The 23,668-nt window shown below is 55.6% G+C and overlaps 1 protein-coding gene across 5 annotated transcripts in view; it reads left to right on the top strand.

Moving 5' to 3' along the window:
• ZMIZ1 (zinc finger MIZ-type containing 1) overlaps window positions 1-23,668 on the top strand; it is a 159,082-nt gene that overhangs the window by 64,537 nt on the left and 70,877 nt on the right. For all 5 annotated transcript variants that reach the window (XM_036266003.1, XM_036266006.1, XM_036266007.1 and 2 more), the window contains one exon: window positions 4,100-4,205. In XM_036266003.1, the coding sequence (XP_036121896.1) occupies window positions 4,100-4,205 (106 nt within the window). The remainder of the gene's footprint in view (window positions 1-4,099; window positions 4,206-23,668) is intronic.

The raw sequence follows: 23,668 nt of genomic DNA on the forward strand, positions 1-23,668 counted from the left end.
GCAGACCCTTCAGGGCAGGCAGAGAAGGGATTCTCACCCCTATTTTACAAACAAGGGGAGCAGCTTGCTATCATCCCAGCTGGTACTGCTGACCACCCGCAGGATCTCCAGGCACCCTTCGTCCCTGCCCTGCCCATGGTGAGGAATGGGCTGGGGAGGCCAGAGACCTCAGGGGCCCTAGTCAGCAAGGCTGTCAAGGCCCCCCATATACATGTGCCCCCCCCCGATCCAGGTGGCAGCCTGCGCTTCCCACGTTGCCGCAACTCCCTGGGTGACTTCTGGGAGCAAATTCCTTGGGATCCAGCTTACTTGGAGGATATGAACTAAAAACCACTTAGCCTCGGGCAGAAAATGGACACATCAGTGCCATGCTGCTTCTAAGCAGCTCAGGCAGAATGCAAGGGAGAGGCTCTGGACCCTGGGCAGGGCCTGGGGTGAAGAGCCACTGGGCCCTGGCTGGCCTCTGCCCCACGCTCCCCTTCATGCCTCTGACAAGGGTGCAGAGGTGCAGGAGCCAAGGGCACCACTCCCCCCAGGACCAGGTTTTTCCTGATAGTCTAGCTGCTTACTCCCCCACCCCTCTCTAGCCACAGAGCCCTCTCTGCTTGACCCCCTCAGGTAGGCCTCTCTGGACGTGCTCCCTCTTCCTGTTAGAAGGCTCAGGCGGCCAGAGCACAGGAGAGGAGAGGCAGGCAGGAGGCGGAAAAGGGAAGCAGGCACCCGTTGGCACATCCACAGGGCCTCACCTGTCCAGTGAGGAATTCCCCGCAGCTCAGAGCCTTCACACGTGGCCCTGGGGGTGTGTCACATACAGCATTCCCTGAGCTCTGTGCCCAGTCCTGGCTCTCACCCATGCAAGGAGGGCGTTTTGTACCCATTTCACATATGAGGACGCTGATGCCCAGAGAGGTTAAGACCCTTGAGTGAGGTAGAACAGCTAACAAGTGGCAGAGCCAGAACCCACTGTCGTGCCTGACTCCCAGCAGCAGCAGCACAGATGCCAGCCCAGCCCTGTGTTTCGAATGCTAGCAAAGTGGGAAATGAGGGCTCTGCCCCGAGGGGTTAGGGTATAACCATGAGGCAGAATTGGGACACATGAGACAGTTAGAGCCCCTTACACACAGCCATGGAAATGGAGCACATCCTCAAGCCTTTATAGGAGAGGCACTGGAGGTTCAGAGAGGTTAAGTAACTGGCCGTAGGTTGCAGTATAGGGTGGAGCAGGATTAGAGCACAGGCCCAGCAGAAACCCCTTCTCTAACATCTTCCAGACAGCCTGTCCCGCTTCCTGGCCAGAAGGCTCACTTTTCAAAGTAACACACTCCTTTATGGGATCAAGGTACTTGCCACGTGACCTTGAGCACACCCTCTCTCTGAGTCTGGACTTCAGCTTCCCTCTCTGTGGCATGAGTGGCTGCATTTCCTGACCTGCGGGTCTCCTGGGCACCGGAGCCTGAGTCTCCAACAGCCAGCCTGACGAGCTTACTAAGCTGCGCTGGGCTGGCTGGACCTGGGCAGCCAGCAGAGGGCAGCAGCGCCAAGGCCGCTCATTGCTGGCCTTTGAAGGAGAGGGGTCTTCCTACCCCAGGGAGCCTCTCTGAGGGCACTGCCCGTTTCCGTGGGTGCAGGCCTCTGAAACACGGCAGGCTGCTCAGCTGAGCCCACCACGTCCGACCCTCCTGGGCGTGGTCAGGCCAGGCCAGAACAAGGCAGGGGTGCACATGAGGCACTCTGGGTGAGGCTCCAGCTTAGCCCACCCGGCCACACCTGTGCTGTGTGACCTTCCACAAGGCCCTGCCTTCTCTGGGCTTCAGCCTCCTTGTCAGTGAAAGGAGGCTGTTGGAGCCAAGGACCTTCTCGGTGCTGGGCTCAGGGGACTTGGTGACAGACTCCCACCCCTCTGAAGGCCTGCAGAATAGTGCTGCATCAGCACCAGGCTCCTCTTGCTCAGTTTAGCTAGTTTTTCTTTCTTCTTTCTTTCCTTTTTAAAACCAGAGCAACAGGATTAGCCAGTACTGGCCAAACAGTGGGACCTTTGCCTTCTTGCCCTCAACCTAAGGCCCGAGGGTTCTCCAGTCAGGTTGGGAGTTATGGCCTTAACCCCTTGTGGGCTGAAAAAGAGGTTCTCTCATGAAAAGAGCCCAGACCTGTGGCCTGGCTGCCTGGGATCCCATTCTGGCCCTCTCATGGATGGGCTTTGGAGCCTGGGGCTGTCATTTACCCGCGGTGTCCTCGTCTGGAACAGAGATACTGACACCCCCTCCTGGAGCTGTTGTAAGAATTTAGTGCTTCACTGCTCACAAACATTTCCTTAGCCCTCAGTACCTGGGAGCCGAGTCTCCCCGCACCGCTTGCCCGAGTTGGCATCTCCCGGATGGTGGCCTCGCTGGCGCAGTGGTGCGCACCAGTGCCCGCGGCCTGCACCCTTGCGGCCTCCCCGGCCTCCTGCCCACCAGCGGGCGCTCTGGGCGTCTTCCTGCAGACCCGGCTGCCACAGTCAGGGGCCTTGGCTTTTCTGCCTGAACACTGAGACAGGCGAGGACACCCCGCCTTGGGGCTCCCGGTTCTCTGGAACATGGTGTAGGGGTGGGAGTGGAGCAAGAACCACAGCACAGGGGCAAATAGAGCCTGTGGGAAAGAGGCCTGGGGAACTTCTGCATCAGGGGCTTCTTTGTAGCTGAGACGCTGAGCAAACTCTAACCTGAGAAAGGCGTCCTTCCTCCTTGTGTGCGTGCGCGCGCATGTGTGCGTACGTGTGTGCACATGCGTGTGTGTGCGTGCGTGCGTGCGTGAGTGTGTTCCCAGGAGATGGGGGCGGGGAGGCAGGGCTCCATTCCAAGAGGCTCTGGTGGTCCTGGGGAGGGGGATCTACCAGCTCCTCCTGGATTCACCACGGACACGCTCCAGGCCTCAACTGTTTGTATTTTTAAATAAAATTGTTGGCCTAGATTAGTGGTTTTTCCTTCCTTTTGGCCCTAGAGCCCTTGGAATGAACCTAGATAGATACAAAGCAGATTATGAGGAACTACTCTCATGGCTACTGGGGCCAGGCCCAGCCCACGGCACCCTGAGGCCTTCGAGGGCCTCCGGTGCCCCCGGAGCAGGTGGTCTCCAGGGCTGGACGACAGAGCCTGCCCTTTCTTGGAGGAATGAGCCCCGCATCTGGGAGCACTCCTTCCCAGTCAGCCGTAGCTGCCCAGCTGCTTCCCTAAAGGACTCCGTTGGCCAAGGTCCTTCCTTCTTCATAAGGAAACCTCATTCGCCTGCTGTTAATGAGGACGGCGGGCAGGAGGGAGCTGAGCTGGCAGCCTGGCAGCCGGGGCACCTGGGGATGGGCGGGGACCGCGCGAGTCTGTGGGAGCACTCGTGGGGCCCAGGAGCCCTTATCCCACCCTGCTCCCTGGGGCCTGCCAGCCCTCCCAGCCCTCACCCCCCCTCTTGGGGCCCGTGCTTCCAAGGTTCACAAGGAGATGGGGGGACCTCCCGGCTGCAGATAGGTACACGTTGTTGGCGGACTCGCACCAGCACTCTCGTGGAAGCCTTCCGTCTGCCGAGCCGGTGCTTGGCACCGCAGACAGACCCAGGCCAAGCATGAGAGCCCTCCAGTTTCTGGGCTGGGTCTGGGGGCTGCAAGGGTGCTCGCCCAGTGCCTCGCGTTGAGGAGTGGTGGGCGTGTCTGTCTGGGGAAGCCTCAGCAACGGGCAACTCCAGCTGAAGCTCCCTGGGGGCCAAGTGTCCTAAGTCAGTGTTTCTCCTATGAGCAGATTCGGACTTGGGGGGCAGGGAGCAGTGCTCTGGGTGGGGACCTGGCTTGGAGCAGTGAGGGTGGCAATTGTGCCTCGATGGTGGGTGCAGATCTGTGATGAGTGGGGAGAGGTGGTGGCATGCCAGACTCCCTGGGGTCCGGAGAGGGCTGGCCTGGAAGAGGTGCTCGTCGATGTTTGCCGAGTGAGTGGCCGAGGCACAGCTCTGCCTGATCTTGGGGACCTGCTTTAGCCTGCCTGCCTCACCCATAAAATGGGCACATCTGCTCACTGGGCTCCGAGGCCTGGTGCAGGCAGTGACTCACCCCTGCCTTCCTTCCTTCCCTTGCTGACAGGTGGTCAGCCGGGTGGCAGCCCAGCAAGGCTTCGACTTGGACCTCGGCTACAGACTGCTGGCTGTGTGTGCCGCAAACCGAGACAAGTTCACTCCGAAGTCTGCCGGTAGGTGACCATCGCGACATGGGAGGGGAAGCAGACTGTACCCCAGGGCTGTTCACCACCCTGTTGGCTGGTGCCTGGGTTTCTCCAGGTGTGGCGAGAGCCTCCAGGAGAGCAGCTCGTCCGCCAGGCTTCAGAGCCTGTGGGCAGACTTGTTTCTTGTCTCAGGAGGTATTCTTACGTTTGGGGACCCTTCAGGACCAGCAAGAGATCCAGGGCACACCACACCCCAACACTGGCTAAAGGGAGCTGTATGTTGTCTCATTTCATCACCACAGTGACCCCTGGGCATAAGCACTGTGATCTTTATAGATGAGGAAACTGAGGCTTAGAGAAGCAGAAGTGACTTCCCCGGGTCACGCAGCTGGAAGGTGGCAGCGCTGAGGTTTAAACCCAGGCCTGGACTCCACAGTCAGCATCTGAACCCTGACTCTCCACTGTATTCATTCAAAAAAGTTTCTAAACATACACAAATTGAAATAAAAACAAATCAGCACATTCAGGGTTCGAACAGCCTGCTCTCTGTATAGTAGTCTTCATTGCAACTTAGTCATCAAATGGGACCTCATGACCCCATATCGAACAGAGGCCTGGAAGGGGCCAGGCAGCATTCTGTCTGGGAGGGCTTTATGCCCACTAGAAAGATAGTTGTATATTCCCCACCATCATTGCTGAAGCAGGGGTGCAATGTAAGCTGTAAAAACTCCGACAGCCCTGGCCGGTTTGGCTCAGCGGTCAGAGCGTCGGCCCACGGACCAGGGAGTCCCGGGTCCAGTTCCTGCTAGGGGCATGTACTTTGGTTGCAGTTTGTCCTTGGCCCCAGTTGGGGTCCTATGGGTGGCAGCCAGTCAATGTGTCTCTCTCACATCGATGTTTCTCTCTCTCTCTCTTCCCCCCTCTCTCCCTCCTGCTCTATCTGAAGATAAATGCAAAAAAATGTCCTCAGGTGAGGATTAAATAAATAAATAAATAAATACTCCAATAGACCTGTCACAACCCAGCCCTGTCACTGATGAGCATTTGGTTTCTGACCTCAGTTTACCTCCCCAGGAAGGCAGGAATGACCACGTGTCCGACATTGCAGGGTTCACTAGGAGCTCTAGAAATATGTGTAGTGCCAAGTACAGTGTTTAGACATTGTTAACATTCTGAACAAGTCGGAACAACTCATTGAAAAAGAAAAAATCAATTGTTTCCTCCATATAACAGTAAAACTGACGTTTTTTTCTGCATTTGTCAATCAGTTTTTTGGAGTAGATATTGGAGGAGCCTTAATGAAATCTCATGCTGTGTTTTCATAAGTCCAAATCTCTTGAATGTGGTGTGGGCTTCCGCCCATGTCTGCTGACAGTCGTGAAAGGGGTTGTGGGCACTTCTAACTTTGTGTCAGGGTCTCATAAGCCAGAAGCTGCTGTGAGGTCCTTGTGTACCAGGCTGGATTGAGATATTGCTGTTGTATTGAACTGCTCGCCAGAACATGGTCTTGGAATCTCGTAAGTGATGTCTATTCCTCACGGAATCTGCAGTTTTAATAATAACCTAAGTCAACAATTTTGACAAGGTAACATATACACATCCATGTCTCTGTTAGGCACCTGCTCCGTCTAGGCACCTGGCCAGGGATGGGTTACGATGAGAAATAAAATGGACATGGTCCCACCTTGGGAAACTTGCAGTCTGGAGTAGGGGTTGGCAAACTGTCTTTGTAAAGGACTCGACAGTAAATAATTTGGGCCTTGCAGGCTGTATGAAAGCAACCGCAGACAACATGTAAATAAATGAGTGTAGTTATTTCCAATAAAACCTTACGAAAGCAAGTATAGGCTATAGTTTCCTGACCCCTGGTCTTGAGAGAGAGAGAGGCATTGAACAAATAATCACAGGTATATGTGTGTATGCATTTGTGTATGTGTATGTATACATGTGTGTAAATTTAAGCTGTGGTAAGTGCCATGAAGGAAAATTCAGGGGTGCCATGAGACCACTCAGGGGTGGGGAAGGCCTGAGTAGGAGTTGAATAGATGAAAAAAGGGAGAAAGAGCTTCTTCCCAGGTAAAGGGAACAGACAGCCTGTGCAAAGGCCCTGAGGTAGAAGGAACCTTGACTTTTGGTAGAACTCAGAGAAGGGCAGCGCTTCCAGAGCCCAGGAGCAGAAGTCAGCAGCAGTTAGAATGCACAGGGCCTGTCTTAAGAGTAATGTCTTTGTCCAAAAAGAAGTGAAAACATGGCTAAATTCTCGCTTTGCAAAGATTGTTCCAGCTAGAAGAGAACAGAGTGCAGGGGTGGGAGGGAGGCAGGTGGGGAGCTGGCTGACAGATTGCTGGGGACATGAGGGTGAGGGTGCTGTGGCTAGCCCAGGAAGGCTCCGCTGCCTGTGGGGTGGAGCAGAGACAGGGAGGAGTCTAAAGGATGGGTCAAGGCAAAACCAAGACAGGAAAGCGTGGCCAGAGGGTCAGGGGGCACACAGGAAGTGGGCTCTCCCAGAAGCCCCAGCTTTTCCCCAGTAGGAGGAGGCTCAGGGCCCCTGCAGTCCCTCCGTCACGGGTCTCTCATGCCCGGGCTGGTAAGTGCTGAGTGCTCCCCCAGATCTCGCTGCGGTGCCCAGCTTTGTGAGACACGGGTGTTATCTACATCTATGGACGAGGGACCTGAAGCTCAGAGGGTCCTTGTGACTTGCCTGTTGTCACATAGCTCCCCTCTGTTCTCCTTCCCCGAGGCTCTTTGGGTGCATGACCTGTGTAACCTACCTCTGGTACAGCTGGGGGGGGGGGGGGTCCCGTGGCCTCAGGTGTGTGTGTGTGTGTGTGTGTAGTGGCCTCTGCAGTTCTAGAACATTCTCTGTCCTCAGAGCTCTTGCAACCAGCCTGTGCTGCCTGTCTGCCCTCTGGTCTTCCGGTCTCCATCCAGGCTCCCACTCTGCCTGATTGGCTTGTGCAATATCTACCCTCCCAGTCTCTCCCCTCCTTTCTCTCTGAGGGTCTCTGATGTCATCTGTCTGTCTTTCCCCCTTCCCTGCTGCCTCTCAGACTTTCGCCTTGGTGTTTGTGCATGCGTGCGTGTCTGTGTGTAGTGGTGAGTGCGTCAGTGGGGGACGCACTGGGGGGTGTCGGGGGGGGGGCTGTGTGCATGTCTGTGTGTGCCTCTCCCATTCTCTGCCGCCCTGCCTCCCCACCCCTTCTCCTGCTCCATCTCCCTGTCTGTCTCTTGTCAGGAGGCCAAGCTGGGGCCAGATGAGGGCCGGCGGGATGAGATCATGCAGTGAGGAGCGGTGCTTTGTCAGGAGCGATGGCGGTGAGCTGGCTGGGCTGTGCTCTCCAGCATTGGTGGGCTCTGGAGCTCAGGCCTGGGGGCAGTGCTCGTCAGTGTGTGTGTGTGTGTGTGTGTGTGTGTGTGTGTGTGTGTGTGTCGGGGGTGGAGGGAGAGCAGACACTGCAGCAAACCGCCAAGTCAGGCGTCTCCACGTGGGCCCCTCAGATACCCAGCCCCCAGCTCTTTGTTCTGGTGCAGCCTTTAGCCTGGTGCTTGCGCACGGGAGCAGGCGCACATGCCGTGGGCAGGAGCCTCCTCGAGAAGGTCCCGGGGGCCAAGCTGCTCCTTCCTCTGCCTTCGCACAGAAGGTCACCGCCTTGTCCCCCAGGACTGCGGCATGCCCCCCCCCCCCCCCGCCACTGTGTGCAGCCTGCAGCAACTTGGCAGGCAGCACTGAAACAGCAGCCTCCTGGGCCGTGAGTGGCCCGTGCCTGCTGGTTACGTGGGCGCCAAGCACCAAGCAGTCATCACATCCAAGGTCCCCAAGAGCCGCCGCATGCCTCAGTGACTGTCCACGCTTGAATGCTTCTGTGTCCCCTCAGCTGACCTCTGTAAGCAGCCCAACAGCATGTTAAAATAATAGAATAGAGAATGCCAGAACCTAAAGGATGGGGAGCCCTGGGTCCAGAGAAGGGGTCACAACAAGGCAGGACAGAGCCCAGAGGAGAGTTTAGGGTGCCTGGAGCCTGTCTTCATGCCTCCCCTGCCCCTGGAGCAGGTCGTTGATGGCTCTTTTCTGGGAGGTGAGAGTCACAAGGGTGTTGGCAGAGTGGAAAATGTGGAGAGAGCACCAAGTATGGAAGGTGCCGGGTATCCCGGGGGCATCCTGGGAGAAGCGACCTGCATGCGTCCGGGGAAGGGACCAGAGAACTCGGGAGAGGTCAGGGCTGAAAGAACCAGCCTCTGGAGCCCCGGGGAAGAGGACAGGTGCTGAGTGCAGAGGGTTGTTGTAGAGCACCGTCCACGGCAGGACGTGGCACACAGACATCTGTGGTCCTACTGAGGCTCATTTTTTTAAATGCAGATTAGCTGCTGGCATTTGCTCTCTGGGCAGTTGCACTGTCCAGGCACACGCCTGGCTTCTCTTCGGTGGGAAACCTGAACCCACGACTCGCTGGGTGGTGGCTGACCCTTCAGACGAGCGCCGTGCTCCCCCACTGTCTCACAGCTGCACTTCCCACAGCTGGAGACGCCCGGGCCCTGGGGACGTGTGCACTCCCGACCTCTGTTCTAAGCACACCCTTGGATCCCAGTACAGCAGCCTGAGCCCCAGGACCAGGAGGGAAAGCCCCCAAAAAGTGGATCACTTGCTTTGTGGTGACCAATATCTGCTTGCTCTGCTTGCTCTGATGCATTGGCAGCCCCCAGAGGAGCTGACAGCAGGCCCTGGGAAGGGAGCCGAGACGTGCCCCCAGCCATCCAGGGAGGTAGACTCGGGAATGTGATGGGACCCCTGCCTTGCCCCTCCTGGTCTGCGCCCACACAGGAGGGGCTCGGGAGGGCTTCGTCCGTCTTTAGAGCCCTCAATCCCAGGGCCCAGAGACAGACCCTGAGCCAGGCCCTGTGGCCAGTGGCCCGCCGCCATTTAAGGGTTGGGGTGGTCCAGGACACAGGCATCAGAGTCCAAGCAGGTCATTTCAGCACCTCTCCCTGAACCCCGTAGGCAGGAGAAGGCAGGTCATAAGCCGTTCCCTCTGTCTTATTGCTCCCACCTGGAGAAATGGGGCTTTCAGACCCCCAGGGTGGTGGGGACATTCCTGGCCTCTCTCTGCCCCCCTCCACCTCTGCCTGCCCCATAGCACACAGCCAGCCGCCGTCCTGTCACCAGCACTGGGGAGGACAAATGGCCTCATCAGGGTCACCCGCAGATCTGTCTCTGAGACAACGCTATGCACAGCTCTGCATGGAAACGGCTTGCGGCCGCCCAGCACGCAGCGGGTTGGCGGGTGCAAACTGCAGGGCACTGTTACCGCCTGCTGGCTCTCCCAGAGACTGGGCAGGCGGGCCTCCCTTCCCTTGACATGCCGGGCTGCCGGGTCGGGTGCCGCGTCAAGGCCAGGGACAGACTCCTCCTGCACGTCAGCCCTCACCCCTCATGTGAGCTCAGCAGAGCTGGGACATGGGGGAGGGACATGCCTTCCTTCCTCTGCCCTGGCCTCTGCTCTGCCGGTCAGGCCCCACTCGGGAAAGGACTCTGGACTTGATCACCAGGCCCTGGGAACTGCCTCTCTGTCAGCACTGTTCAGTGGACCAAAGCTCCTTTTGTGCGCTCACCTCCTGCCAATTCAGAACGCTGGAGAGGGCACTGGGGCTAACATCATGCCTATTTTATAGTGGAGGAAACTGAGGCTCCAGATGGGGACAGACAGACCCAGGTCACATGGCTTCCAAGGCTGGAAGCAGGACTTGCACCTCTAGATGGTAAGACCTGGAACACAGGACTATGCCCCTTCTGAGTGACCCTGAGTGAGCAGGTGGGGCGCATTGGCCTGGGCTGATAGCCCTGGTTCCCCTTCCCTCCCCCCGCTCCCTGAGGGCTGAGGCCTGGGATTCAGTGGCCTTTTGGAGGAAAAAAAGAGTGGGGTGGAGCCCACATGACGTAGGGTTTGTGGACACATGGTTCCCAGGCTAAGGAACTGGGGGAGGGGTGGCTGTGATGGTCCCTGGGGCGTCCGGCTTGAACAGTGAGGAGGGCTCAGTGCCATGGAAGAGTGAGAGAAGCATGTTTAGAATAGCTTCGAGTCCCCAGAACAGGGAACTGGGGATCTCGGTGGCCGCTCCACAGTATTGAAAACGAGCGCTCCCAAGACACATTGCTGTGTGGACATGCTCACGACATGCATCTTTTTAGAAGGGTAACAAGATGGTGTGTTCAGTATGACCTCAACCAGGTACAAATACATATAAAACATATATTTATTTAGGCACAGGAAACAGAGGAAATATACCAAAATACCAACTTACAAATAACGAGTGTATCTGGGTCGGTAGGGGGTGACTTTATCTCTCACATTTTCTTCAGGGAGCACAGATTCCGCTTTTAAGCAGAAGCAGCAAAGGTCGCTGTGGGCTGTTGGAGTCTGGCTGGAGTGGGCAAGGGTGGGGTGATACAAGGGCACCCTTGTCTCCAGGCCTGCTCCACAGCTGTCCCCGGGCAGCCTCTGCTTCCCGGAGCCCCGGGCAGGCTCCCCTTCCTGTCTCCATGTCTGCTACAGGATGAGCTTGTCGCTGGCTCCCCACAGAGCTGGGCTGTGCAGGGACATTGCTGCCTGCGGCCCAGCCGGTGGACCCCTGCTCTCCAGCCCTGTCCAGAATGAGAATGGGTGGCAGAGTTAGGCGTCAGCCTGTGGCAGGGGTGCCTGGGACCCTGAGAGGCAGTGCAGAACCCTCTCAAGACGGAGCTCTCTCTTACCTGGACGCTGGCCACATGATTGGGACAGGGGTCTTCAAGGGACCGGGAGGGTCAGTGAGGCACGTGGCAGGGAGAGGCAAGGCTGCTGGAGGCACCGGCATGAAATGATGTGTGTGAGTAGGCTCCGGCAGACGCAGACCCTGCAGTGAGGGTTCCAGCGCAGAATTTAGGAGGGTCCCAGAAAACACTGGTGGAGAAGCAGGGAAGTTAGACCGGGGAGGGGTTGACGACACGTGTGTTGTGAACAGGGACCTGCTATGGGCACCTGCAGGAGCTCTGGGAGGCTCCGTAGATCGTGTCCTCCTCGGTCCGCATGAGAGGCAAGGACGAGGTGCTGTTATCAGTCTTGGTGGAGGGCTGCCTGGGTCGGGTGTGGGTGCACCATCCCACTCACCTTGGCGAAGGCGCGGCAGAGTCCTGCGCACACAGTAGGCAGAGGGCGTGTGATGGGGCCTCTTGCCAGCAACGTGATGCTCTCCAGGCATCTGTCGTCGGACATCAAGACGAGAACTGCAAAAGGAAATCCCATGTCTTATGTTGCTACCATAACTGGCAGGCCAGTGTCCCTTGCCACCAAAACTGTCAAAATACAGACAGTAGACACCACCCTGTGCTGGGTTCCACAGCCAGAGCCCGGGCCAGCTTCGGCAGGTGAAGGGGTGATGGGCTTCAGAAAGCGAGACCTCCCTCCCTGAAAGGGCGGCACCCCAGACAAGGGGCCAGAGCTGCCGCAGCGGCGGTTCTCTCACTGGGTCTCCCGCCACCCAGGCTGTCTCGGGCCACAGCCCCACCCACACTTGAGGGTACCTCCCTCAAAGAGAACAGAACTGATGAGGCCTCCATCCCCCCCTCCTCCATCCCCCCCAGGCAGGCCATGCCCTGCCCAACATGAGTCTCGTCCGCAGGCCCCTGCGCCTGCACCACTGCCCTGCCTTCACCGGGGGCAGCAGGGCGAGGTCACGGCGCAGAGTGCCCCACAGAATGAAAAACATTGAAAGGGGATTTTCTCTGCATCCTCGCCAACACTTGTTTATTGATTTATTAATGGTAGCCATTCTGGCAAGTGTGAGGTGATATCTCATTGCCATTTTAATTTGTATTTCTCTGATGATTAGTGATGTTGAGCATCTTTTCACGTCTATTGGATATCTGTATGTCCTCTTTGGAGAAGTGTCTATTCAGGTCCTTTGCCCACGTCTCAATTGGATTGTTTGTTTTTTTGGTGTTGAGTTTTATAAATTTCTTATAAATGTTAGATATTAAGCCCTTATCGGGTGTATTGGTGAATACGTTCTCCCACTCGGGGTGGTAAACAATACAATATACAGATAATGTATTATAAAATTGTATACCTGAAACCTGTATGATTTTATTAACCAATGTCACCCCAATAAATTCAATTAAAAATAAAATAAAAAATTTTAAGGAATTTTTAGGACAAAGAGTGACTGGCGTCTTGTGCCAGGTCCACGGTGCGCTGAGCACAGGGCTACAAATGCACCACACACAGTCCCTACTCTCGGTTTGAGATCATGGATGCCCCATTCTGTAGGGGAGAAGTGACAGTCATCCTACCCCCAACATAGCCCTTTTCACCACCTTCCTTGTCCAGTCTCATGAGATCCCCAAGGCAGGCTGGTTCCCATTTAAAGATGAGGAGACTGAGGCTCTGGGGTGTGGGGAGGTGGCCCAGGCAGGGGCAGAAGTGGGATGAGAAGTCTGGCTGTCCCTGCTTCTCTGCAGGTGTCCCCGAGGAGCTGACAGCCTCTGGGGAGATGCAAGGCCACAGGGTCGTTGCCCTGTAGGCAGGCACCCAGGTTGTCACCTGCAGCCACGGCGCTACCTTCGGCGGCCCAGCCCGAAGGTGCGTCTGGGACAAAGGTCCTGCCAAAGCAGTCCCCTCAGCCAGGCTGCCCGTAGATGCCGTGGCTGCCCCGGGAGTGAATGAAGCCATCGGCAGCAATTAACTCTGCAGAGCAAAGACCCAGGTAAGAGGATTAAGGAAGCCAGAGCTTTGGTTTTAAGATGGAGCTTAGCATTCTCACCCCAGAGGAGGGATTTCGTGGGGTTCCAGGGTATGGAGTGCAATGGAGCAGGGATTGGCAGGAAGGGGGTGTGGTAGTTCGGGGACTTTTTAGGCATAGCAGGCCGCAGCCTTGTAAATACCTTCTGGGTGAGAGAGACAGGCAGGAATTATTGATGGTGAAGGTGACATCAGTGCTGCCAGGGCCAAGGCATCTGGATTAGGAAAAAAATCTGATGATGAGAGCGAATATTTGATCAGCATTTTCTCGGTACTGGGCACCGTGTGGAGCGTTCATGAACTCACTTGTTGCACAGGATGACCCCAGACCACATCTCCCCGTGGCACAGAGAGGAGACTGGGCAGTAGGAAGACCGAGGATTTACCAAGGCCAGGTGACTACAAAGAGCCGGAATGTGATTCGAGCAAAAATATCCGACCCTGAAGTCATAGGCTGCCGCTTAGTGAGCAGGTCGCAAGGAAGTCCCAGAAAAGGCACCTTGACGGCCCGAGAGCTTGTCATGATCACCTGAATTGCTTTCAGGTGGAGATTTTTTTTTTTATTTTAAAGAGGAGGAAGGGGGAGAGAGACATGGATATCGGTTTGTTGTTCCACATATTTCTGCATTTATTGGTTGATTCTTATATGTGACCTGACGGGATCAAACCCTCAACCTTGGTGTGCTACTGGGACAACACTCAAACCCACGGAACTGCCCAGCCAGGGCTGCAGGTGGAAATGTTAAGTACAGTATTTGATGATGATATGCCCTTGTTAAACACCCACCCATCTTGGAGTTCATTCAGTACTCATGGTCACATGGGTGGTGAGTAGCAAACTCGGGCACAAAGTAAGCATTCAGTGCACGTCAGCTGTTATTGCCATAATTTCCTGATTGGCCCCAATTTCAAATATATTTTCCAGAAACCATTCAGCTATGTCATAGAGAGGAGTAGTTAAAGGCATGGACTCTGGAGCAGCTTGCCTGCGTCTGCATTCCACTTGCCAGCTGCATGACCTTGGAAAAGTCGCGTAACTCGCTCCCACTGTCGCCCCATTTGATACAATGTGATAATAATATGCTTACATCATAGGCATAAGTGAGTTAACATACATACAGGCTTAGAATAAGGCCTGGTGTATAGTAACTGCTGTATGCGTGTTCAGCCATCTTAATCCCACATACTGGGATGCCTGTCATACCTGGAGGTAGCCAAAAACCCTGGGCTCTATGATGTGGCATGGTTTGGGGTTTGGAAAGTATGGAACCTGCATGTGTAGGGAGGGCCAACACTATTACCAACCACATTTGCCTCCAAGTGAGTTGGAGGTGAGTGGGATCCTATTAACTCCGGCAAGGAACAGCCCCTTCCTGGGACTCCAGGGCCGAGCTCAAGGCTGCCTCCGAGACAGCAGAGGCTCCGATGCAGTGAGGGCACATCTCTTCCCTCAAGAAAAGGAGGCCGGAGGCCTGCAGGAGCGGCAAGGAGAGAGCTGAGGGGGGCTGGACAGGGCAAGCGGCAGGGAGTCTGTGCCTCGGGGGGCGTTTGAGGGCCTCTGTCTCACCAGTCTCCCAGCAGCTCTTCCCCGAAAACTTCCAGAGAGAAAGGAATGTGTCAAGTGTTGTCTCGTGAGCTCCTCTTCATGCCAGGCACTGTGCTGGGCCTGTGATGAGCATGAGCTCCGATACAACCACCAACCCATTTTACAGATTGGAAAACTGACACACAAAGAGATGCATTAACTTGTCAAAAGTAACTCAAACCCTTTGTGTGGTAAGGCAAGGGATGAGTGAGCAGACGGCTCTGAACGGGCGGCTTTTCCACGGCTAAGACTGAAGAATGAAGAGGGGTCCAAGGAGCAGGGGAATCAGGAGGAAGGGTGTGGCCCAGGATGGAAGGGCCTGCCCCAACTCCAGCTGCCTGGAAACCGTGGGTCTCAGCCTGCGGGGCCCCCAGCTTTGCTGGCCTCCACACTCTCAGTGGCCCTCGTGTGTTCTACTAGGATAGGCCTGGTCTCAGGACATGCACAGCCAGATCTGAAAACCAGAGAAGCAGGGCAGCATGGGACGGGAGCCCAAGCTCAGGCTCCAGGATCAGGCCGACCTGGTCTCGGCGTAGCTCCCATCACCATGGCGGTGCCTCCCAGCCTCTCACAAAGCGATGGGTGCAGAGTACTTAACACAAGCTAGCATCACAAAAGGACTTCGAACATAACCTTTCTGATTAAGTCCTGTCTTGCTGTACAGGCTCTGAGACCTACTTGCTGTGTGAATTTATGCAAATCACTTCACTTCTCTAAGCTTGGGGTCCAGCACATCTAGAATGGAGTCTCCTGGCTGGAGAGGCAGCAATTCTGTTTCCGTGGCAACCCAGCTGCCTCTCGAGGGACCATCTGGATCACGTCACCCTGACAAGGTGCTGCCCAGGCAACCAGGTGTTTGTGTTTTGCAATAGAAGCTCTGCACAGGGTGATTCTGCTCACAGGAGACAGGGTGGTGGCCAGGCAGGTGGCTGGAAGGAAGCATGACTACGTAGGCCACGCCTGCCCTTGCTATTCCTGGGCCCAGGGACAAACAGACCCCAGTGCTTGGGAACTCTGGCCAGTGACTTTCCTGGAGGAGCTTTTAGCATTTACTTCATTATATTCCTGGGCACATTTCCTGGCTTGTTGAGGCTGGCCAGGTGGGAACTGATGCCTGGGGCTGGACTCCTGTAGATAATTCCAAAGGACCCAGTTTCACCTGTTTGGGATGAAGAGCCACTATTGTATCTAGCAGGAAACAGGAATTACTGTTAGAGGGGAGGGGGCAGGGGATTAGGAGTCTGCCTTTGAAACAGGCACATAATTATAATGACAGCAGAAACTCAGTGCAAAGGATAAACTAATTCACCCCTTTAACAGAGGTGCATGGGCACTTGTTTTTATGCAGACGTGGTGACTGGCACTTAGGTAACCCTGGAGATCGCCTGTACCTCAAGGAGCTCACAGACCTGCATGTGCTCAGGGAAAACATAAGGCCTATGGGCCCACATGAGCAAAGGGGGAAGCTGAGGAAGAGAGGAACCTCCTGGGGCCAGCCACTTCCAGCAGGGTTGGGGAGATGAGGGGCAGTTCAGGGGCAGCCCATGATCTGCCACCACCTCACATAGGACAGCCCCTTGCTCTGGAAGCAGCCCACAGAGCTTTCTTAAAGAGCTCTGTTCCCTTTTCCAGCCGGGAAACGAGCTCAGAAAAGGGAAGTCCACGCCCAGGGTCTCGGTGGGGCTGCATTACGAACTGAGTCCCTCCACCTCCACAGGCTGCTCTCCGGCTGGCTGGCTGCCAGGGGAGGCTCCGTTTCCTGGAAGCCCGAGGTCCCTGGAAGCTGAGCGATGTAGTCTTCTGCCTTTGTCCTTCGGTGTTCTCTCTCTTCTCTCTCCCTATCTCCATTCCTCTCCTCCCTCCCCTTCTCTTTCACACTCTCCCTCTCCTGTCCTCGTTCTCTTTTCTCCTCTCTCCCTCTCCCTCTCTTTTTTTCCCCTCCATTGCCTGGGTCTCCCTTTTCTCTTGGGACTGCAGCTCCACAAACCACTGGTCCCACTGGCTACAGCCCAGCTCTGCCCCGGAGTCGCCCGCGTGCTCTCGCCGTGGGCGCAGGCTCACTGTCTAGGGCTGCCTCGGTCTGCCCCAGCCCAGGCCTGGGCTGTGCTCCAGAAATGCCCGCTGCTTTTTTGCGCTGCCCCCTCCTGAACACCCTCAGCCGAGGAAGTGACATAATTGCATGTACTGCCATTTCCCCCAGGCTCCGTGTGGTCTTGAGCCCACTCTCAGATGTGCACCCCAGATGTTTAGAATCACTTCCTCCCAATTAAGCGTCTGCCAGGAGGCCAGGAGGCAAGGGGCCCGGTGTGTGAAGGGCTCATGTGTGTGCAGATGAGGCTTAGGAGGGGGAAATGGGAACTGGCCCTCCCCGCGCGCAGACAGCAGGCAGGAAATGGGTGTGCTGTTGTTCTCCGTGGGGAAGCCGAGCTCGAGGAAGTGTAGCCAGATAGCCCGTCTGCTTGGCTGTGAGCCGCTGTGGAAGAGAGGCTCTGGGGTGGTCTCCAGGGAGAGACTGATGTGCCACCCCTGGGGGACAGGGCTCTTGCATCTGGTTCTCCTCCCAGCAAATGGAGAGAGAGCTGTGGGAGGAGAGAACAAGAGAGGAAGAGCAAGGCACTGCTCGTCTAGAGAGAGGACGGGAGTGTGCAGGTGGCCCGCGGGTCGGGCTGTTTCCTCCAAGGCTCTGCTGTCCTGGTCCAGTCGAGGCTAGGCTTTGGGTCCCGGGGTCCCCTCGTGCAGAAAAGGCCACCTCGGCTCCATGTCCTAGACCCGCGTGCACACAGCCAGGAGGCGATGCGAAAGCAGGGGCAGATACTAGGAGGGGCTGGGGGATCAGGGAGCCCAGTGCCCCCAACAGGACAGCCACTGTGCAGGGGATTACGAGACCACAGTAGACACATGCCCAGAACTACCAGGGCTTCCAATTGGCAAGAAAACTCCGGAGGTTTTTGATGTTGTTGACCACCTCTTGTTTAGGACCCCACACTGGCCAGCCCAGCTATGACTGCTGGCTGGCTCTCGGGTGGCCAGTGGAAGCATGGGACTTAAGTCATTGAGGACCAAGGCAGAGACAGATGGACACATGCGTGATGGGAGGAGGAAGGGTCAGTCTGTAGAGTACATGGGACTGTGTACTTTACTGCATGCAGAAAGAGGCGTCATGCCATCTCAGCAGGGGAGGATTGGTACTGAGGGCTTGGGGGTGGGGAAGGGACAGGACCCTTTGAGGTATAAAATCACCCACATGGCAAGTGTTCAGCCATGGAGGTAGGCAACCCTGGGCTTGCATCCTGCTTCCCTGCTTTCGCTGTGGCAGGAACTGGGGTAAGCATGCCTCCCTCCTAGGGCTGCTGGTGTTGAGGATTAGATGGGATGAAGTGGAGGAAGCTGTGCCCTGTGTGTTGCAAAAACTTTGTATCCATTTGCCACATCCCAGTCACTGAGGCAAAACTGGTAGGTGGAGAAGTATCTCCCACCAAAAATATCAACTGTGAGAGGAGGAAGGCTGGGCTGGGAGGAGAAGGCTGCATGCTGGGGAGGAAAGGGAGGTCGAGGCCGCGCCCTTTGGGAGAAAATGAGGCACACAGTAAGTATGAATAATAAATATGCTTAGTTGTACTGTTTTAATGGAAACTATTACTCTGATGTGGATGTCAGGGTGCAGAGGGCTCTTCAGGATCACCTGGCGCAACCCCCTATTTTTATCTGAGAGGGAGCAGGCATCCCAGCATGCCTCATTGTACCAGGATGGGCTGGCGTGATGAAATACTTCCCACTAATGCTCTTCCCACTAATGCTACTACTAGTACTGGTACTCCAGACCAGCTGCTGTTACTCTTATTAGTAACACAACCATGCTAAACTTCTAATACTACCAGTGTTCCTACTACTATACCTAATCAGTTAAGGAGTTAACTTGTATTGAGTTTTTACCCTGTTCCAAATGCTGGGAAAAATACTGGGTATACATCCTCTCCTTTCATTTTTACAAAAATATTAAGAAAAAACTGATACTCAGACACGTTAATTACTTGCATAAGGCCACACAGCTAGCAAGTGGCAGGGCTAGAGTTAGATCCATGCAGTCCTGCTCCAGACCCGCACACTTGGGTACCAGGTCAGACTGCCTCCCAAAAGGAGGCAGGAGGCTTGACAAACCCCAAGTCCTGGATGAATGGAGGCCTAATGCATTCTGGGACTAGGGCTGCCTTAGCCCAGGGCTGTGAATTAGCCCAATGGGCCGCTGCCTCTGCCTTGCCATGTCTCGTGAGCCCTGAAATTCCACTGTTCACATGATTTTCTTTGAATTAAAGTATTGGTCCTTCTGTAAGTTAGCCTTGTTTGTTTGCTCTGTCATTGGAGGAGAGCACAGTGAGGGTCAGTGAGGCCAGGTCTGGATTTGGGCAGACCTGGCTTTCAGTTCTGGCCATTTGCAAGCTAGGTGACTCTGAGCCTGTCCCTTCACCTCCCAACAGTGAGCTCTTGTATCTGCAGCCCCAGCTCAGGGCCTCAGAGTGGACCTCCTGTCTGTCCACCCTGGAGGCCAGTAATGTCTGGAGGCTGTGTCTGCCCTGCAGCATCGCTCTAACTCCCCTGTGACACGGAGGGACTCCTGGCACAGCACCAGGTGCAATACTTCTTGCAAATGAGACCCCCACCCGCGAGGCTCAGGCTAGAGATGACAGGACACCCGCAGACTGTGTCTGGAGAAGACCCAGAATTTAAAGGTTATTCAGCTCTCATTCAGCAAAAGATGTTGAGCCCCACCGTGTCCTGGGCCTGTGCTGGATGCCGCCAGACGGTGGGAGAGAGGCAGGTGTAGCCCTTGTTTCCAGGGCTCCAGACCTGGCAGTGAGCACAGACTTGGAATAAATGCCCTCCACCCATGATGTGATCATTGTGATAGGTTCTGCAAAGGACAGCTGGATCGGCCGTGAGCCTGCGAGCTTAGAAAAGTCTTCCTTGAGGAAGTGAGCTTAGTGGGAAGGCTCCACAGAGAGAATGTGCCCAGAGAGCAGGTGGGGAGCACTCCAGGCGGAGGGAGCACAGGTGCAAGGTTCCAGATGCAGAAGGAATGTGGGTCCAAATTCCTCTCCACGTCTTCTGACTTGGTGTCCCCATACAAGACGCTTCTCTCTGAACCTCCGTTTCCTCACCTTTAGAGTGGGGACAGTGACACCAGGGTTCCAAGCCACTGGGAAGTCAAGGGATTTGAAGGTACTGGTGCCTGGCACTGCTCCCCTGAATGCCTAGGCCATATGAAGACCGCCTCTTGGCTCTGGCTTCCAACCACCCCAATACCCGAGGTCTCTGTCAGCACTGCCTATTCCTCGGGCAATTAGGCAATTAGGCCAAATACAATTACATAGCACAGTCCCGGATCCATCTGAGGCCCGAAGGGGCGTGGGCTCCCCTTGCTGAGGGGGACCAGTGTTCCCAGGGCAGCAACGTTCTACTGTGCAGAATACTGCCTGCATCCCAGATGGGGAAACTGAGGCAGGCAAGAGGCAGTGCTGCTTGGCCCCAACCATAACATCCCAAGGGCTGAGATCCCCAGGGCTGATATTTTTCCCTCCTTAAGAGCCCCGACCCAGGCTGCTGCCCATGGCTTGCCCTGCCTTTCAATTCATCAAGGGTGTCTGGCTCCTCATCCCCCTGGAAAGCCCTCTAGATTGGTGGGGTGGTAGGGTTCAGCTTCCCTGCCACCCTTGGATTTGTGGCAGTTTCCCTTCCCAGCTGCAATCGGAACCCAGACACTGTCCAACTATGATTGGCATATGGGTTTTGGGGGAGAGCATGCGTCCCGTAAAGGTGGGCAAACCAGATTATAAATGCCTTTAAGGACCTTGCCCGAGGCATCCAGACAGGAGCAAGCCAGGTCGAGGGTAGCAGAAGGGTCCTTCCAGAAACCATGCATGAGACTTCCAGGGCCTTGAATGCCAATCAGAGGAACAGAAACTTGAATTTGACAGCACTAGGGAGCCATGCATGGTTCTAGACAAGGGAGTGATATGGTCAGATTTATCTTTTAGAAAGCCTCAGCAGGTAGATGAGAGACAGGGTCAGAGGCAGAGAAAACAGCTTGGAGACTATTTCAAGTGTCCAGACAGGAGACCGCTGGGCGGAATTGTGCCATGTAGAGGGAAGGGGATGGGTGGTGACTCTGCTGATGCCTGTGGCCCATGTCCTGCTCAGGCCTCCCATAGGCTGGGCCTCCGACGCTTACTCGGTGACGTCGAGTTGTTTCATGCTTGACTCTCAAGCTATTGGTTCTGAAGATGATGCACAGCACCTTCCTGGGGGGGAAGTCTTAACTTTGGATTCATTTAATTTGAAAACGAAAGTGGTTTTATGGTACGTTTATTTCTAATCATAAAAATAATACATACTCCTTGTAAACAAGAAAAGTATAAAGAAAGTAAAGAATAGCTGAAATCCCACTATTGTTGAATAACCATTATTCAACAGATATTTGTTGAGCACCTACTATGTGTCAAGTACAGAGCCACCGGGAATATGGCAGTGGCCAAAACAGACAAATCCCTGCCTGCCCTTATGGAGCTCACAGTGTGCCAAAGATATGCCCACATCAGCGCCAACAAATTTACAAGAATGGGACTATAGTGGGCCCTCTACTTTGGAACTGGCTTCTTTGTCCTAAGGGGATTGCATATATTGTAGGCATCTTGTCTGGCCTGCTCTGGCCTCTGTAGGAAATCAGTGGGGGTCAGCTGAGTAGTGACACTTCTTGGGGCCCTCTCAGCTGCACTTGGGGAGACCGGTGCCTCCGGCAGCAAAGAGAGATCCATCATCTGCATTAGATGTCTTCACTGGGGGGAGCTATGGCCCAGAGAGAGACAGTGACCTGCTGTTGGTCACACATCAAGGCCCCAAGTCTCTCTCTCAGGCAGCATCTGTCTCTGCTGGGCATCTGGCATCAGGCGGAGGAGTGTGCTGTTCCCACCTGCCGAGTTCAGCTCTGCTGATTCTGATTTCAACATCAGGCCTCCCATTCCTTGACCTGCCCTGGCGGCCACTTTGGATTTTCCCCAGACAGACATTCCTACATGGCTTGTCTGCTCAAGTCCAAAGCCCCAGGGAGTGGGGGACACCTGGGACCACACTGGGGAGTAAAGGGAGCCACCAGATCCCGGGCTGCCACACACTGCTCTCAGGAAAGGAGAGAGCAGTGCACCCGGCGCTGGCGGTTCCTGGTGCACTGCAGGGGCTGGGCAGTCCCTCGGGCTGCTGCACTGCTGCCCGGAACAGACTGAGGTGCTTAGGCACGCTTCTCAACCACCCTTTCCCTGCTCTTACCTGTTGTAGCACCCAAAGCAGAAAGGGCCTCCGGAGCCTGTGCCCACCAGTGTGGGATTCCCTCTGCAGCTCCCCGTTCTCGGTTCACACGGTTGTGACGAGGTGTTCCCCACTCGCCCTGGACAGCTGACTGTCCGAGGCTCTTTTCTGACCCCAAATCAGTTGCCTCCCCATCCTCCTGAGGAGTGTGATTCCCACTGCAGACCAGGAAAGGAGCTGAAAGGTCTGGCATCTTACCCTCAACCCCCCTGTGAGGAGGAGGAGGAGGAATAGGGCACATCCTCTCCAACTGAGTCCCACCAACTCCTAGAAAGAGGCGGTCAATGGACAGGAGCCCTCTGTCTGTCTAGCACTTCACAGTTTGGAGAGCGTGCTCTTGGGACTTGGAACACAGCCCTGGGACAGATGGCTGAGGCTCTGGAACAAGCCAGGAGTCTTGGGTCTAGTCCTGGCTCTACCATTAATTTGCTGTGTGATTGGAGGAAGCCCTGGCCCCTTTCTGACCCTCAGTTTCCCCACTTAAAAAATAAGACTAGGGCCTCGTTATGCAAATGTTAAACGAGTTGATGATTCCAAATAGGCAAGTAGAGGCTCTGTAGGGAAAAGTGGTTGACATAACAGGCCATGCAAGATTGGGGCCCAGCAACCATTTGACCCAGTGTGCCCCCAAGCCTGCATTCAGCCTTGGGCCAGAATGTGTGTGTGTGTGTGTGTGGCCTTAAACCCTTCCCCCAGCCGAGCCCCATTTCTTCCCCTGCAAAGCAGACGGCGTCCTCCTGGGCCCTGCATGAACCTTTGTCTGGGGCGCATCAGGAATGGAGGTCAGCTGCCCTGGCCCAGGAGGTATGCTGCACAGCCAGCCAGGCAGTGAGACAAACAGACAGACAGACAGGCAGCTTCAACAGCAAAGGAAACTGCAAGGAGCTTATGTCAGTCCAACCCAGGGGCCATCCGGAAGCCACCTGTCAGAGCTGTGTCCTGGGAGAAGCAATAAAACCCCAGGACTGCTGAGGCATGGACATTCGAGCTGCCTTGGCTGTCCCTTGCCTTCAAAGGCTACTCCAGAAATCAATGGGAAAAGATTCATTAGAGGCCCGGGTGTCGAGCTCCCCACCACTCCGGCAGCCCCTTTGTTTGCTGGCCTGAGCTTCCTGTCTGAGCAGGCTGCCTCCACTGAGAAGCAGCCTATGTTCTTCCAGACGCAGACGGCAGACCGGCAGACGGGGACCTTGTCTGGGGGTGGGCGGGCCGGGGGAGGCAGGGCACACAGACCCTGCTGCTCACTTACTTGTTTCCTGACTCCCTCCCTCATTCAGGCAGTTGGTCGTTGTTTTGTTCATACAGCAAATGCCACACATCTGCCTGGCATATTTTAGGAACTGTTGATGTAACCTGTGGAGAAGGGACAAAAGTCACTGTGGACGTGGAGCTTGCCTTCTCGGAAGGAAGGCAGAGTGAGCAAGAGATAGTCACCGTACATCAGTCATAAGTGCGAAGGGGGCCCAGGCAGGAGCAGCTGTCGCGGGTGCGCAGAGGGGCTGCAGTTTGGCCGGCGTGGGGCGGGGGCTTCGCTGAGAAGGTGTCACCTGAGTGCAAGCCTGTAGGAGGTGGGACTGGAGCTCGGTACCTGGAGAAGCACCGCCTGGCAAACCCCCACGGGTGCCTCTGGGGCACTGGCAGCCTGAAGGGCAGAAGGCTGGAACCCAGCAAACCCAGGGGAGGGAATGAGGCCGGGGAGGCGACAGGGGCTAGTCACATGGGGTCTTGTGGATCCCAGTGAGCACTTGGGTTTTCGCACTGACTGACCAGAGCCCGCGGAG

This window comes from Molossus molossus, unplaced genomic scaffold (genome assembly GCF_014108415.1).
Source record: "Molossus molossus isolate mMolMol1 unplaced genomic scaffold, mMolMol1.p scaffold_m16_p_17, whole genome shotgun sequence".
NCBI classification, from domain to species: domain Eukaryota; kingdom Metazoa; phylum Chordata; class Mammalia; order Chiroptera; family Molossidae; genus Molossus; species Molossus molossus.